General features: G+C 43.2%; 1 protein-coding gene across 1 annotated transcript in view; it reads left to right on the top strand.

The window, feature by feature from the left end:
- Positions 1-17,953, top strand: part of stard9 (StAR-related lipid transfer (START) domain containing 9) — a 324,067-nt gene that overhangs the window by 207,516 nt on the left and 98,598 nt on the right. The window contains exons 9-11 of the mRNA XM_078233633.1: positions 5,279-5,351; positions 8,173-8,240; positions 15,501-15,598. Of these exons, the coding sequence (XP_078089759.1) occupies positions 5,279-5,351; positions 8,173-8,240; positions 15,501-15,598 (239 nt within the window). The remainder of the gene's footprint in view (positions 1-5,278; positions 5,352-8,172; positions 8,241-15,500; positions 15,599-17,953) is intronic.

Below are 17,953 nucleotides of genomic sequence, written 5' to 3'. Positions count from 1 at the left end.
ACTGACACTAAGGGACAATTTAGCATGGCCAGTCAACCTAACCCGCACATCTTTGGACTGTTGGAGGAAATTGGAGCACCTGGAAGAAACCCAAGCAGACACAGGAGAATGTGCAAACTCCACACAATCACCTGGAATTGAACCCAGGTCCCTGGAATGGTGAGGTAGCAGTGCTTGCCACTGTGCCGCCCTTCAAGTAACTTATCCAATTCCGTTTAGAAAGTTACCATTGGACCTGCTTTCACCTTTAGACAATGGATTCCAGACCTTCACAACTTGTTGCACAGAGAAAGAAATCTCATCTCCCCTCTTTTTGCCAATGATCTTAAATCGGTGCCCTTTGGTTGACAACCCTCCTACCAATGGAAATAGTTTCTCCCTATCAACTCTATCATACCCCTTCGTGATTTTGATTGCCTCAATTAATTTTCTCCTTAATCTTCTTTGCTCTCAGAAGAATGAACCCAGCTCCAGAATCTGCACTTAAACAAAGTCAAAACTTAGCTGATCTTAAACTGAAACCTACATTGTAGACATATATCAAACAATAATGACATTGATGATAAATTGCTCTTCTTTCACTTCCTGATGCAGTTGAGGAGACAGTACACCTCTTGTGTCCAGTGAAAAAATGAAGCTAACTCACAACAAACAGAATGCTCTCTCTCTGGACTTGTTCTCACGTGGAACAACTTCTCTCTTCACTCCACTCGTGTATTCAAATAAATGGGAAGATGTATGATATATTCTGTCTTTTCATGGGATATGTAGAACATTCTTTGCTTCAGTCCTGCTCCCTTGCTTCTTATTCTGGTATTGGTGCTGTTTTCGCTTTCACCCCTATCTGAAAAGTTTCATCAACTTCCTTTCAATTTTTACTCTTCCCTCATCTTCACATGGTGTATCTCCAACTCTTCCACTCCCTTCCTTTACATGTCTGTCTACCAGAACCATGGTAGGGTTCCACTTGCTTTCCATCCTAACAGCCTCCATGTTCAATGATCATCCTTTGCCGTTTCCACCAGCACAATGCCCCCATCAAACACAACTTCCACTTTTCTCCCTTCCCCTTTCAGTCACCCTAAGGGACTGGAAACTCTATGACACCTGGTCCACTCACAGTCGACCCCAATACCTGTCATTATTTTTGTCATTCCATCATGCCTGCCTTATATGTTTTCACAGACCAATGCTTTTATTTTTTCCCACTATTGACCAATTTGTGCCTGAAGCTGTTTGGTTTCAGCTAAACTCAAGGAGTGGTCTGCCTCAGGAGAGGTGATACTTAGTTGCCGAAAACTCCCTCAAAAGCCCCCTTGCATTTTCTAACTCACTTAGCCTGGTGTTTTCAGTCTGTAAATCAATATTTTGTTCCAATGTTTGATCTAATGTTTTTTCTTGTATAATGTGTTCTATCATGTCCTCATGTTCCAGCATAACTGATTGGGCAGTACTGCTGGAAATAATTATTGAACAACAATGCTGCCCTGCCAGCCTTCACTTGCTTTTTGCAACTTATCTACCCATTACTTTAACTCCTTGCGTGTAAGGCTGAACATCATGACCAAGTTATTCCAAACTAAGATTTAACTTAATCTTGCCTTTCTTAACCTCTTTAGAAAACGTATCAAGAATACACTAATAATCTCCACTACATTCTTCTACGGCTGCCTGGATACCTCTTGCTCCAGGCACATCTGTTTTTCCAATCAGGCTTTCTATAAGTCGTACCCAAGCATATACCAATGCTACTACATCTCCTGACTTCACTTGAGAACTACTCCATGTGTTTAACTACAATCTAAGCCTGTTGCTTCTCAAATTTCAAAGATACCTCAACTATTGTGAATCCTACTTCTGACGCCAATTTGTAAGGTTTAAGATCTGAGAGTCATAGTAAGTGATTTTATGATAGTTTATTAATAAGCACCAGTAGCTGATGCCAAAACATTGAGTGTATTCAAGAGGTGGCTAGATATAGCACTTGGGGCAAATTAGATCAAAGGTTAGACTTAGAACAGTACAGCACAGAACAGGCCCTTCGGCCCACGATGTTGTGTTGAGCTTTATCTGAAACCAAGATCAAGCTATCCCACTCCCTATCATCCTGGTGTGCTCCATGTGCCTATCCAATAACCGCTTAAATGTTCCTAAAGTGTCTGACTCCACTGTCACTGCAGGCAGTCCATTCCACACCCCAACCACTCTCTGCGTAAAGAACCTACCTCTGATATACTTCCTATATCTCCCACCATGAACCCTATAGTTATGCCCCCTTGTAATAGCTCCATCCACCCGAGGAAATAGTCTTTGAATGTTCACTCTATCTATCCCCTTCATCATTTTATAAACCTCTATTAAGTCTCCCCTCAACCTCCTCCGCTCCAGAGAGATCAGCCCTAGCTCCCTCAACCTTTCTTCATAAGACCTACCCTCCAAACCAGGCAGCATCCTGGTAAATCTCCTTTGCACTCTTTCCAGCGCTTCCACATTCTTCTTATAGTGAGGTGGCCAGAACTGCGCACAATATTCCAAATGTGATCTCACCAAGGTCCTGTACAGTTGCAGCATAACCCCACGGCTCTTAAACTCCAACCCCCTGTTAATAAAAGGTAACACACTATAGGCCTTCTTCACAGCTCTATCCACTTGAGTGGCAACCTTCAGAGATCTGTGGATATGGACCCCAAGATCTCTCTGTTCCTCCACAGTCTTCAGAACCCTACCTTTGACCCTGTAATCCACATTTAAATTAGTCCTACCAAAATGAATCACCTCACATTTATCAGGGTTAAACTCCATCTGTCATTTTTCGGCCCAGCTTTGCATCCTATCTATGTCTCTTTGCAGTCTACAACAGCCCTCCACCTCATCCACTACTCCACCAATCTTGGTGTCATCAGCAAATTTACTGATCCACCCTTCAGCCCCCTCCTCTAAGTCATTAATAAAAATCACAAATAGCAGAGGACCAAGCACTGATCCCTGTGGCACTCCGCTAGCAACCTGCCTCCAGTCCGAGAATTTTCCATCCACCACCACCCTCTGTCTTCGATCAGTTAACCAGTTACCTATCCAATCGGCCAACTTTCCCTCTATCCCATACCTCCTTACTTTCATCATAAGCTGACCATGGGGGACCTTATCAAACGCCTTACTAAAATCCATGTATATGACATCAACTGCCCTACCTTCATCAACACACTTAGTTACCTCCTCAAAAAATTCAATCAAATTTGTGAGGCACGACTTGCCCTTCATGAATCCGTGCTGACTATCCCGGATTAATCCGCATCTTTCTAAATGGTCGTAAATCCCATCCCTAAGGACCTTTTCCATCAACTTACCAACCTCCGAAGTAAGACTAACCGGCCTATAATTACCAGGGTCATTTCTATTCCCTTTCTTAAACAGAGGAACAACATTCGCCACTCTCCAGTCCTCTGGCACCATCCCCGTGGACAGTGAGGACCCAAAAATCAAAGCCAAAGGCTTTGGTTATGGGGAGAAAGGTTATGGGGAGAAAGCAGGATTAGGCTATTGAGTTGGAAGATCATCCATGATCGTGATGAATGGCGGAGCAGGCTCGGAGGGCTAAATGGCCTCTTCCTGCACCTACGTTCTATGTTTCTATGTTAGATCTGATGCATTAGCTAAATAAACAGGATAAGTATGCATCCTGCGACAGTTGAGAGTGGTTTACTGATACCATGGGATGATGGACAGTTGGCATAGAGTGCTGATCTTAGTAGCATGTGATAGCAGTATTCTGCTTCCTAGCTGAAGTGTTAGGACTTTCTTTCCCTGTCTTTCTCCATTTTCCCTGGTCCATCTTCCATCTGAAGAAAGCGGCTTTCTGACGAGGACTGCCCCTGTCTCCAAGCACTTGTTAACGTACTGTATTTCTAGGGGCTGGTGGTTTACCCTATGTCAATGACTTGATTGAATCTTTCTAACCAATGAATACAGAACAAGTGCCGAAGATGTCAGATGGCCAGCTCCCTGTCGATCGTTTTAGCTCAAGGTTTTTTTTTAGCTTACCTCATATTTAGAGCCATTTGCTAACCCTTATTGGATACTTGTATAGATAAAGGGCTACATAAGGTGACATCAACCAACATGGGAGCCGAGACCAAGGCCTCAACATTTCTAGGAATTGCTTATACTGAGAGAAAGAAAAGTTTCCCTGTGGAGGTGGCTTTATGCTATGCTCAGTAATTCTATAAAAATTCTGTTTATTTTGAAAAATAATATTCAATAAAGGTCCATTTATTACAAATCTAATATGGAATTATTCTCTAGCACTACCTAACATTCTAACATTTGCACCTTATTCCTCTTTTCTACTTCTATTCTGTGCCCATCCTCCTGTGGGTTAAGTTAAAATCCTCCCCAGCCACACTCATGAACAGTAGGACATTAACCTCAGTCCTGTTTTGATATAGAATCATAGATCATAGAATCCCTACAGTGCAGAAGGAGGCCATTTGGCCCTTCAGGTCTACACCGACCACAGTCCCACCCAGCCCCTATCCCCCTGTGGCCCCACGTATTTACCCTGCTAGTCCCCCTGACACTGAGGGGCAATTTACCATGGCTAATCAACCTAACCCACACATCTTTGGACTGTGGGAGGAAACTGGAGCACCCAGAGGAAACCCTCACAGACACGAGGAGAACGTGCAAACTCCACACAGGCAGTGACCCAAGCCGGGAATCAAACCCTGGTCCCTGGCACTGTGAGGCAGCAGTGCTAACCACTGTGCCACCGTGCCGCCCTATTTAAAAGGGACAGATTCAACCTGTCCTTTTCAAATAGGTGCTTTCTGCCCCACAACTGATCCCAATGCCCAAGGACCCAAAGCCTTCCCTCCTACAGCAGGCTTCAAGCCATGCATTGATCTTTGCTATCTTCCTATTTCTACTTTATTGGCACTTGGTGCTGACAATAATCCAGAGATTGCTACCTTTGAAGTCCTGCTTTTTAATTTCAATAGTAACTTTCAGAAGAAAATGAAATATATACTCAAAAAGGAAAAACAATTGCAGGGTTATGAGAAGATAGTGGAGGGGCATGACTCATTGGATAGCTCTTTCAAATAACTGGCACATGCATGGTGGGTTGATTGGCCTCCTGTGCTGTACAAATATGAAATGAACTTTAGAATCTATTTTAACTAACCTATGATTCAAAACATTAAAGGTCAAAGGTTGATGATTAATGTTACTAGTATTTTAGATTAATTTTCTTCCATTTGTTGTGGCTTTTCTGTTTTAGAATCACTGCTGCTACCCACATTCATGATGCCAGCAGCCGATCCCATGCCATTTTTACCATCCATTACACTCAGGTTTGCAAAATGTTCTGTTTTAGTTGATTTTTCTCAGCAGTATAAACCCTTAAAATAACTATTGTTAACTTTTTTTTCAAAGTGTGCCCCTTCAGCCAATGAACTGTTGCTTGCACAATAGAAGCACTCTTCCAAAAAAAGCTCGCTTCCATGTAATAAACTATTCATTGTTAAATCATCATTCAAGTACAAAATTTGTTACTGAAAACTATTGTTACACTTTTACCACATATTGTATTTGGCAGTCACGTGCCGAGAACATGGGAACAGTAATTGGCTGTTTCCACCTCATGCTGGTTCCACCATCAATTAAATCATGGCTGATCTGCTCTATTTACCCACCTTTGTTCCATTTCCCTTATTACATTACTGTCAAAAAACTATCACTTTCAGCTTTGAAATTTTCAAATGCTGAAACTGAACAGTCTTTTGGGAAAATGGGATTCTAGATTCCTGTATCCTTTGTAGAATGGTGCTTCCTGATATCACCCCTGAATAACCTGGCTCTAATGTTAGATAATACCCCCTTGCTTTGGCCTCTTTCCCCCAATATGGGAAATGGTTTCTCTCAATCAACCAAGGGCTATGGGGAGAGAGCGGGTAAATGGAGTTGAAATCAACCATGATTGAATGGTGGAGTGGACTCGATGGGCCGAATGGCCTTACTTCCGCTCCTATGTCTTATGGTCTTATGGTCTATCAACTCCTTTAAGCATCTTAAATACCTAAGTTAGATCATCCCTTAATATTCTACACTCAAGGAAATACAAGCCTAGTATATTCAACTTGTCCTCATTTAACCTTTCTCGCCCTGGTATCGTTTTAGTGAATCTATGCTGTACCCCCTCCAAGACCAGTATACCCTTCCTTTTGCTTATGGTGCATAGTTATTGCTACACAATATTCCAGATGTGTTTAAAAGTATAGAACAATTATCAAGAAGAGATTTTTCCCTTCACTGTGCATGGGAATGCTTTTGAGAGGAAAAGAGGGGGATCCTTAATGAAGAACCCAGTTCCACTGTGTCGAGGATGTCCTGGGGACACATGACTGGATGTAATTGGGATTAGCTGTGGTTCACCTGTAGGCACGGGCCAGTGCTTGTTTTTAATCAGACTGCAGGAGGTTATTTCTGCACCTCCTGGCTCATTTTCTGCTGAACTCACCCATAAGGGTACTCAGAAGTAGAGGTACCCATGGGAAAATTATTACCCTGTGCACCTTGTGCAGATTTATCCTTTGATCTTCCTCTCCCTCTTTGTGGTGCAGTGCCTGACTTCTGCTTGATGACACCTTGAAAACTCCTGCCAGGATGAGGAGTTTGTTGTCTGCTGATCAGTTATGATTTAATATCCTATCCCACTCTCTAATTATAGAATTGTGGAATAATGTGGCAAAACCTGCTGCGATTTCATTGTATTTGTCTCAGTTAAAAATATAGTTTCACCTTTTTCAATCCTTTATTCATGACAGAATAAATAAGTTTTTTTAAATTTTACGATAACTTAGAATGTTTAAATTTGTCTATTTTGCAATCACTAAGCAAAGTTGATGCTTGTACCAATTCGAGGGAATCCCCAAGATGGTATCAATGTTATTCCTTAGTTGTCACTGGGAGAACTGTGTAAACAATGTGTAAAAAGGATTGGTTTTCCTTTGTTCCTTTCATTGGTGCAGCTTCCAAATTTGTTGACCCATGTAAGTCCTGCTTAAAATGGGGATTAAAAGTTCTGCCCTGGTTTAGAATGAAATGTTTTCAAATTCTGCTAAAACTGAAGTACAATGAAAGGTCTAGTATGTTACAATTTATCAGCTAATTTGCTATATAGTTCACCTTTAGGCCTTTGCTAAAGGTTATGTGTTTAAAAAGACAAAAGGGCTCAGCAGAGAAACAATTCCCAATGGTGGGGCAATCTGGGAAAAAGGGACATAGCCTTACAGTTAAAGCTCGGCCATTTAGGAATGAAATCAGGAAGCAGATCTTCACACAAGTCACACACATGCATGCGCACACGCACGCACACACACACACACACACACACACACGCGTGCACACACACACACATGTGCACACACCCTCGCCCCCACACCCACAAGCCCCACACGGGCACCCCCACACGCGTGCCCCCACGCGCACACACACGTCCATATATACAAACCACCTCCCACACACACACACGGACACACACACACCTATACACACACACACTCACTCCCACACACACAAACACCCCCCCCCCCACACACACACACACACACACACACACACACCACCTGCCCCCACACACACACACACCCCACACACACACCGCCACACAGACATACACACACAAACCACCCCCGCACACACACACCACCATCCCCACCCACCCACCCCCCCACACATACATAACCCCGCATTCACACACACCCCCACCCACACACACACACTTCACACACACACCCCCATCCCCACACACACCCCCACTCACACGGACACCCCCTACACACACACACACACACACCACCCCCCCCACCCACACATACGCACCTTTTTATTAGGTAAGGGTATTGAAGGATATGGAACAAGGAGGTAAATGGAACTAAGATGCAGATCAGCTATGGTCTAATGAAATGGTGACTCGAGAGACTGAATAATCCACTTCTGTTCCTTTGCTTGTATTTTGTTTGTACTGATAATTTGCCATTCAAAAATGACCAAGATTTTAAAAAAGTTAAAGATACGAAGATTTTGGTCAATGAATCTTTTGATTTCCACTCAAAATATTAAGTAAATGTCTTTGGTAATGTAAATTAACATAACTCAATTTTTGATTTATAGGCGATTTTGGAGAATCACCTTCCATCAGAGATAGTTAGCAAAATCAACCTTGTCGATTTGGCAGGCAGGTGAGTCGTTGGGTATTTTGTGCTTTTTAAGGTATTACTAATCTCTAATAGTACACTTCTTGTAGTCTGCAATCTTCTGATTGGTTAACGGGTTGAGTTGGTGGGTGTTGCCTAATGCACAGAGGACTGGAGTACTTGTGGCTAGCAAGGTGGTGTCCAAAACCAGGGGTCAAAGTCTAAGAACAGATTTGAGAAATTTCTTCACCCAGAGAGTGGTCAACCTATGGATTCGCTACCACCACAGTAAGTAAAGGCCAAAATATTAAATATTTTCAAGAAGGAGATATAGCACTTGAGGCGAAGGGGATCATAGGATATGGGGGGAAGGTGGGATCAGGCTATTGAGTTGGATGATCAGCCATGAGCATAACAAATGGTGGAGCAGGCTTGAAGGGCCAAATGGCCTCCTCCTGCTCCTATTTTCAATGTTTCTATGTAATAGTTTGTGATGGTGAATGTGGGGGGTGGATATTGCAGAAGAATAACAGCTGAAGGTAATCAGAGGAGAGGGTGACGGGGCTTGGGGTCAGCATGGAATGGTAGGATGGCATAGAAAGGATGACGAGGAAAGAATAGCATTGGATAGATGGAATGACATGGGATGGGGTGACATGGGAAGAATGAAATGGCATGGGTTAAAATGGCATGGGATAAAATGGCATTGGATGAAATGGCATGAGGATGGGGATGGCACATGAGGTGTGGGAGAGAGGGAATAGCATCAGAGGGAATGAAATAGAAGGGTAGAAAGGGAATTAGATGGGGATGCGTGAGATGGAGGGGGTGAATGGATAGAATAGAATAAGACGGGATGGAATGTTTAGGAGGAGGTGACATGGGGGTGTGACATGGGAAGAATAGAATGGATGAGAGGGATGACATAGGAAGGATGGACAATTGGATTTGCCATGGGACCAATCCAGGAAGGTGCCCTGGTACCCTCTGTGTGGAAATGTGGTGGGATGAGGATTGCATGAGGGGATGGTATAGGAAGGATGGAATGCCATGGGATGGAAATAGCATGGAAAAAATGGAATGGATGAGATGGATTGCCTGAAGGGGGGGGGATTGCATGGGAAGAATGGGATGTCATGGGAGGGATGTAATGGGATGGCATGGGAAAAATGGAATAGATGAGGGATTTCATGGGAAGGATGGGTTTGGGATGAAAAGACATGGGAATGACTGGATGGTATCATGGGAATGGCATGGGATGGGTATGATAGTGCTGAGGTTGCTGGGACTCTGTGGATCTCTGCTACTATAATAATACTCTTCAATTTGAGTCTCAGCACTAATTAATAGTCAGACAAATGGTGACACATGCGTGGGAAAAAGCATCTGCACTAAGGTGGAATGGCAAATATTATCCTTGCCATAGAATTGCCTTGGTTTAATTTCTCCATAGACAGCATTGCTCACATGTCCAGGAATTATACCCAGAGATATGCCTCAATAATGGATGATGATGTTTCTCCTTCAGGATCATTTGATATTGTGCTACAGATCGCAGTTGCTGTGGCAACATGCACTTTTACATGTTATGGTCTGGAGCTGTGGAAAATGATGGTAGAGGCTCCATCTCGTGGCTGACCAGGCAATGCTTTCACTCTTGCTGTGTGTGTTAAAAGGATTTGCAGGTTGATGATCATAACCTGTTTGACCACATTATGAACACACCTTGGTGGGACTTGAACCCAGAGTTTCTGACTCAGAGGCAGGAATACTACCCCACTCCTCCACAAGACCTTCCAGATTATTTACCAGTGTTGTAATGCAATGTAAGCTAATAATTATGTTACGTGGAGAATGTTCCAGCCACAATCATTGACATTTTTCCCCATCTAATCCCGTGGATTTTTCTGATCATTGCTCGATCATGTTCTGACCATGCCCCCTGCGCACCAGCACCCCATCTCAAACACCATGTAAAGCTGCTGAAATATGCTGATCTGCAATAATAGCAAAACACTTGTATTAATAATGTACTTCTATAGTGCCTTTAACAAAACATGCTTTGTTATAAAGCAAAATTAGACAGTGAGCCACGTAAGGAGATGTTAACATAGATGGTCAAAAGCTTGATCAAAGGGGTGTGTTTTTAGGTAAGTTTTAAAGGAATAAAACAAAAGGAACAGAGGGAATTTCAAGGATTGGGGCCTAAGCAAGATTTGAATAAGCACAAACTCGCCTTTAGACATGGAAACATAGGGGGCGATTCTCCCAAAAGCACTGAATTGGCGGGAAAATTGTTCTAAATCCCGACTGTTTTGTCAGTTCAGCTTCTCACCTGAATCTCCGCACTCTGTGCACTGCTGAGGTCCCAGTCGTGAATCTCATTAAAAACCCAAGAACCCCATTCACGCCAGAGTTTGACGTTCTGGAACTTTGCGCAGTGGTCTCGATCTGTCAGCCTCCCGTTTGCTGGCCAGCCCGATCGCTGGCCTCCCACAGCAATTCCTGGGGCCCACAACCCTGACACCCCCTCCCACCCCCCCCCCCCCCCCCCCCCCCCCCCCGCCTGTCCCGCCTGTTCCGGAGCGCCCCGATGCACAGCCCATCCCCCCCAGTAGTGGCGATTTCCCCCCCCACCCCTCATCACCCGACTCCCCCTGGTGAGCCCCGATTGCCCCCTCTTCATTCTGGCAGGGTCTCCCGCTAGTTCCCCGAACTTGGGGAGCTAGTCTGAACCGCGCTGGAATGAAGTACGCCTGGCGGGTTGGGAGATTCAATCAGGACCTAAAAGGTCCCGATAATTAACTAATTTACATATTTTTAAGATATTTTTAAAAGATCTAAATTTCTTACCTGCCTTCCCACCGGTTTCCAGCTTGGTCTGACCAGCGACTGTTCGCCAGTTCTGGGAGATACACATGTGTTCCCGGCACATGCGCAAATCCCTGTTTAAAGTCAGAGACCCATGTCTCCCACCCCGATCCGACAAAAAAGTTGCAGGTTGCAATGGGAGAATCGTGGCCACAGTGTGGACATTTCTCATAATTTTGTAGAGTGTGGCAACAGATGGGAAAAACAGCATGAAATCCGTTGGCTCCCAATAGTGGGGGAGTCCAGACTAGGGGTCATAGTTTGAGGATAAGGGGTAAAACTTTTAGATTTGAGATAAGGAGAAATTTCTTCACACAGAGGGTGGTGAATGTGTGGAATTCACTACCACAGAATGGAGTTGAGACCAAAACGTTGTCTGATTTCAAGAAGAAATTAGATATAGCTCTTGGAGCTAAAGGTATCAAGGGATATATATGGGAGGAAGGGGGGATCAGGACATTGAATTCAATGATCAGCCATGATCAAGATGAATGGCAGAGCAGTTCGAAGGGCTGATGGCCTTCTACTGCTTCTAGTTTCTATGTTTCAGAACTTTGCCTGTGTCAAGCAGAACACTACTGCTTCAAATTACCTTTGCCTCAATAGCCCACAGCACAGAATAATCAACCATCAGCTGCCCTCTTGGTACTTTAGGGCTTCTTCTGAGCCCTGTTCAATTACCATGGCTTCCCTTGAGCCCTCTTCACTTAAACGTCTGCTACCTGGAGCCCTTTCCCTATTTTTAACTTCAACTCTCTTTTGAACTGAACTAGGACTTCTTCCTGTTCCTGTCCCATCTCTGGACTCTTATTTTGGAACCTCTCCTTGCCCCCTCTTCCTTTGCAATCTTTCCCTGTCCCTTGCCTGGATCGTTTCTTCTCAATGGTACTCTGCTACCTGTCACTTGACATGATTTTTCATGCAGTTTTTTTCCACTTTTTGTTCTCTTTATGACCGGTGGCTGGGCCTGTCCTTTAATCATAGAATCATAGAATCCCTACAGTGCAGAAGAAGGCCCTTTGGCCCACCGAGTCTGCACCGACGACAATACCACCCCAGGCTCTATCCCCACAACCCCACACATGTACCCTGCTAACCCCTCTAATCTACACATCACGGGACACTATGGGTAATTTAGCATGGCCAATCAACCTAACCCGCACATCTTTGGACTGTGGGAGAAAACCAGAGCACCCGGAGGAAACCCACGCAGACACAGGGGGAACGTGCAAACTCCGCACAGAAGTGACCCAAGCCGGAAATCGGACCCGGGTGCCTGGAGCTGTGAGGCAGTCGTGCTAACCACTGTGCTACCATGCCACCCCTGAGCCTGAAAGACTAATAAATTGCAGAACTGTGCATGTGCAGCCCACTCCCAGTCCCCACATGCACGAAAGTCCAGGGTTTGTTAGGAATTGAAGGTCCTAAAGCTAAATATTGTTTTTATAACAAATCATTGAATATCTCTGCTTCAACAACTCTCGTAGGCAGCAGGTTCCGGGTCAGTTACCATTTGCTGTATAAAAAAGTTCTTCACAATTCCACACACAACACGCCACCCCCCCCCCCCCCACCCCATGTCTCTTGCCCAAAACCTTAAATCTGTGCCCCCACTCCTTGTACCATCAACTAATGGGATCAGTTTTCTTTTTCTAAATCTGTCATAATCTTGTACACCTCTGTCAAATTTTCCCGCAACTTCCTTTGCTGCAAGGGAAACAACCTTCTCCCAACTAATCTAAATTTCCCCCATATAAAAGTAAAATACTGCAGATACTGGAAATCTGAAATAAGAACAAAAACTGTTGGAAATACTCAGCAGGCCTGGCAGCATTTGTGGAGAGAAACAGAGTTAATGTTTCAGGTCAAGATGACCTTTTATCAGACATTTTTGACCATTCTCCTGAAAGGTCAGAGAATTAGGAGTAGGCAACTCGGCTCCTCGAGCTGCGCTGCCATTCAATAAGATCATGGCTGATCTGATTTAACCACAAGTCCACATTTAACTCTGTCTTAAAGATATTCAAAGACTCTCTTCTTCAAAAGGGGTGGAAGCAGAGTTCCAAAGACTCTTGACCCTCCGAGAGAAAAAAACGTTTCCTCACTTCTGTCTTAAATGGGTGATCCCATATTTTTAACAGTGGTCCCTAGATTCTCCCACAAGTAGAACCATCTTTTCCACATCCACCCTCTCAAGACCCCTCAGGATCTTGTATGTTTTGATTTAGTTGCCTCTTCTAAACTCCAGCATACACAAGGCTAGCGTGTCCAACCTTTCCTCATTAGGTATTGGTTTTTCAAACCTTCTCTGAACTGCGTTTGCATCCTTCCTTAAATAAGGGTCATCTCAACTTGCTCTGTTTCTCGCCACAGAATGCTGCCTGACTTGCATTTATTTCCAACATTTTTTGTTAATTATAACTGACTTCCCCCATTCTTGGAACCATTCTGGTAAACTTTCTCTGCACCCTTTCATTTGTTGTGGCCGAGCCAAAGCTTCATGACTGTTTAGCATAAATTCACTACTTTAGTACTTAATACTTCTATTTATGAAGCTCAAAATCCCATAAGCTTTGCTAATTACTCCCTCAATATAATCTGCCATTTTAAAAAATCCATGCACACATATTTCCCAACTCCTTGTGTCTTTTGCACACTCTTTAGAGATATGCCATTAAATATAGAGCCCAGTGGCCAGGGTTTGATTGCCTTTTGGGCGTGTACCACCTGAGACAACAGAGTACTGCTGCTCAACCTAACTTACAATCGCCACACAAACATGGTAGATATCCATTCTTGCAAAATCATGATTATTCTGGAGTGTTGAGGCTATCACAACTAAGTAGCTTCCTGTGCTAGCACACATTGCACCTGAATGCAGGGAAGATGTTCTTTTAACAAACACCATCGGTTGACAGCTAATGAAGAACCCCCACTGACACTAAAAGAAACACACCTTCTGCTGAAATGCCTCAGTTCCTAATGGATCACACTCCACACCCGACAAACTGATGGCAGCCTCGCCTCTCAGTAATACACCTCCTCGCAAACACTGCCAACCACCACCCGATAATTGACTCAAGTGGTGAAGCCTCAGATTTCAGCCTTCCTTGGAAATTCTGGACAATCTTCAATGGCTTGAGGACAGGCCAGGGAGGGTGTGACCACATGCTCCACAAGTGGCACATGAGGAACAGCTCCAAATTGTGACGGTGGCCATCCAAGTGAGACCATCACCCACATGCTGAATTCCTGCCCTGAGAGATCCATTCCTGGTGGCATCACAACCGTTCACACTGGGCAGAATTGTCCCAGAAAGCCGACTTTGGGCAGGGAAAGTGGCGTTTGACCTGCTGACAGCATTGACAGCTTTTTATGCTGTATGGTGCAGCACTTGTACAAAACTTGAAGATGCACGGGTTTCACATCAGATTGCTGGTGAGCAGCCCCTGATTCGCCTGCCCCACCATCACCTTAGTGCTTCAGTAATCCGAGCACCATATTTAAAGGCTGCCCAGGGGTCCCCTCCCTTCAGCCCTTCATTGAAGCCTGTGCCCCAGCACCTCAAAGCAACTGAGATGCTCCGCAAGCACTGCACCAGCTTCAGTACATTCATCTCTGAGCTCCCCTTGGAGTTCTGCTTGCCAAGTGCAGGCTTTTTGAGTCCAGTTGTACCTTGTGCCATTTTGACAGCGCGTTTCCTTGGGAATTAAGTTTGATGTGGGGGGTGTGATTCAGGCATATGGGCCCGATAATAATATGCAAATGTATTATAATGGCGTTCCGAGGTTGCATGGTGGGAAACGCAGCCTGCTACAGATGAGGAGAGGGAACAATCGCATCCTACATTTACGCTGCAGGAGGTGCACTTCGGATATTTTTCAGTCGCACTGCCAAACACGGTCGCCACAAACAGGAGTAGAAAATCCCGGCCACTGTGTTAAATGAAGCTATTGAATGGATTGTTAACCTTAATGTCGAACTATAACAGCTTCCCCAGCCATACAAACATATATCATGGCACCTGTTCCTCAGCCAGACAAAAGAGTAAGATGAGAAGTTAAAATAAAATAAATTATTTTATAGATTGTATATTCTCAACAGATAACAATATGTATACAATGTTAAATAACTTGCATTTAATCATATTCAGGTGTCTAAAGAGCAGACTTGGATATTGGGAGAAATACACAATGCGGAATTTAACTTTCTTTTGTCTTTTTTAATAAAAGTAAATAATAGTGATAATAAATAAGTCTTATTTCCTTAGTTTATATCTTTGACAAACCGGAGTACATCATGATGGTTTTCATAAGAAAATAATGTAATTCTGCCCCCTAATGACTTAGTTGTAACTTGATGCAAGTACTAAAGATTTATTCACTTTGAGTCGCAAAGGAATCTATTTATTTCTCTTCAATTGATGTTTTACAGTGAGAGAGCAGATCCAAATTTCTGCAAGGATAGGATCACAGAAGGATCAAACATTAACAAATCATTGGTTACTCTGGGAATAGTAATTTCCACATTAGGTGAGATGTTGCTGCAAACCTTTAAATCTCTTGGCATCAGGTTATGGTAATATAATGATTTTTAAAATGAGAAATACCTGTGATTTTAAGATGTTAGTAAATATATAGTTGAATAGAAGAAAGAGGATATTCTTGGAAGTAAAAACAAGATTTGCATTTATCAAGTAACCTTCCACAGCCCAAAGCACTCCACAGTAAATTAACTACTTTTGTAGTGCACTCATTTAATGCGCTTACAGTACGGGAAGAGGCCATTCACCCGCCATGCCTGAAAGAGCTGTCCAATGTCGAAAAGTAAGAAGTCTCACAACACAAGTCCACATCGCAATTTTGAAAACCCAAGTTTTTCCCTCATAACCCTGAAAGTTCATCTTCTTCATATCCAATTGCCTTTTAAAAATTCCAATGGAATCTGATACTACTACCCTTTAAGGCAGATTATTTTAAATAGAACCATAGAACCCTACAGTGCAGAAGGAGGCCAATCAGACCACTAAATCTGCACCAACTATCAGAAAGATCATCTTGCCCAGGGTCTGTAACCCCGTGCATTTACCACGGCTAATCCACCTAACCTATACATCTTTGGACACTAAGAGGCAATTTAGCATGACCAATTTTTCTAACCTGCACATCTTTGGACTGTGTGAAGAAACCAGAACATCCAGAGGAAACCCATACACACACACACACAGGGAGAAGGTGCAAAGTCCACAGTCACCCAAGGCTGGGAATTGAACTTGGCTCCCGGGCTCTAATTTTGATTTGATTTGATTTATTATTGTCACACGTAGTAGCCTACAGTGAAAAGTATTGTTTCTTGCGCGCTATACAGACAAAGCATACCGTTCATAGAGAAGGAAACAAGAGAATGCAGGATGTAGTGTTACAGTTATAGCTAGGGTGTAGAGAAAGATCAACTTAATGCAGGGTAAATCCATTCAAAAGTCTGATGGCAGCAGGGAAGAAGCTATTCTTGTGTCAGTTGGTACGTGACCTCAGACTTTTGTATCTTTTTCCCGATGGAAGAAGGTGGAAGAGAGAATGTTCGGGGTGTGTGGGGTCCTTAATTATGCTGGCTGCTTTGCTGAGGCAGCAGAAAGTGTAGACAGAGTCAACGGATGGGAGGCTGGTTTGCGTGCTAACCACTGTGCCGCCGTGCCACCCCAGTAACCTCTGGTTACTGACCCAATTGCTCAATGAAATATTTCTCCCTACTCAGTAGAAATAAAGCCTCATAATGTTGAAAAGCTCTCGCAACATGAATTAATTTTGAAAATGAACTTCAGAAGATTGCTGTGTGATGAATGAAAGATTGGCATCCAATGGTGGATCAGGGAGCAAGGGTCAACGAAGTCAGCAAAACATGATTTGCTGATAAATTTTTAAAAATCAGAGCTACACTTCAAAATAGAGAAATGTTTAGCTGAAGGCGAGATATGATCATGAGTGAAAGAGTTGAAATTTCATCCCCAATGTTTAATATCAGAAGAAAGAAACACTTCCAAGAATATTTTTCTCTTAGTATTACGAACATGCCATACAGAAGGCAAAAAATTGAATAGAAAAGGTACTCTAAGTAGAAGTTATTACCATAATTTTTCAAACCGCAGTGACAGAAGAATCTGACATGTGGTGATGAATATTCACAATAACATGCTAGATAACAACATTCTTGTGATTGCCCATTTATTGATGACAGTGATTAGGAGTACTGTCAATCAATGCCAAATAGCAAGGAAGTGATGAGAATCTTTTTTATATAAGTTGTTTAATTCATCAGACACATGTCAGCTTGTTTAATCCTGCATTTAGTGACTATTGCTATAGATAAGGGGTTTCCTTCTCAGAGTCCTCCATCAAATGTCAGATTTGTATGTCATTATACCCATTTTCTTTTCTGTTTCAGCAATCTTTGAAAAGCAGATGGTTTTTTCCTTATTCTCAGTGAACGTCACTGGAAACTGGTTACCCATTTTATCACTTGTTTGTGACTTTTTAAAATTCCTTTATGAGACATGGGTGTTGCTGACAAAGCAACATTTGTTGTCCACCCCTAATTGCCCATAAAATGAATCTTGGCCAGGCGAGGTAAGGATTTTCTGCCATAAAGGAATTGGGGAACCAAGTGAGTTTTTAACAATAATTAATGATAGTTGTCATGGTCACCATTACTGAGACTAACTTTATATTCCAGATTTATTAATTGAATTTAAATTCCACCAACTGCCGAAGTAGGATTTGAACCCATGTGCGCAGGGCATTAACCTGATTCTGTGGGTTACCAGTCCAGTAATGCCACCATCTCCCGAGAACAGCTATTGCATTGATCTGTTCATTAATCATGTTGCTGTT

This window comes from Mustelus asterias, chromosome 18 (genome assembly GCF_964213995.1).
Source record: "Mustelus asterias chromosome 18, sMusAst1.hap1.1, whole genome shotgun sequence".
NCBI lineage: Eukaryota > Metazoa > Chordata > Chondrichthyes > Carcharhiniformes > Triakidae > Mustelus > Mustelus asterias.
This window is presented reverse-complemented; position numbering and strand designations above follow the sequence as displayed.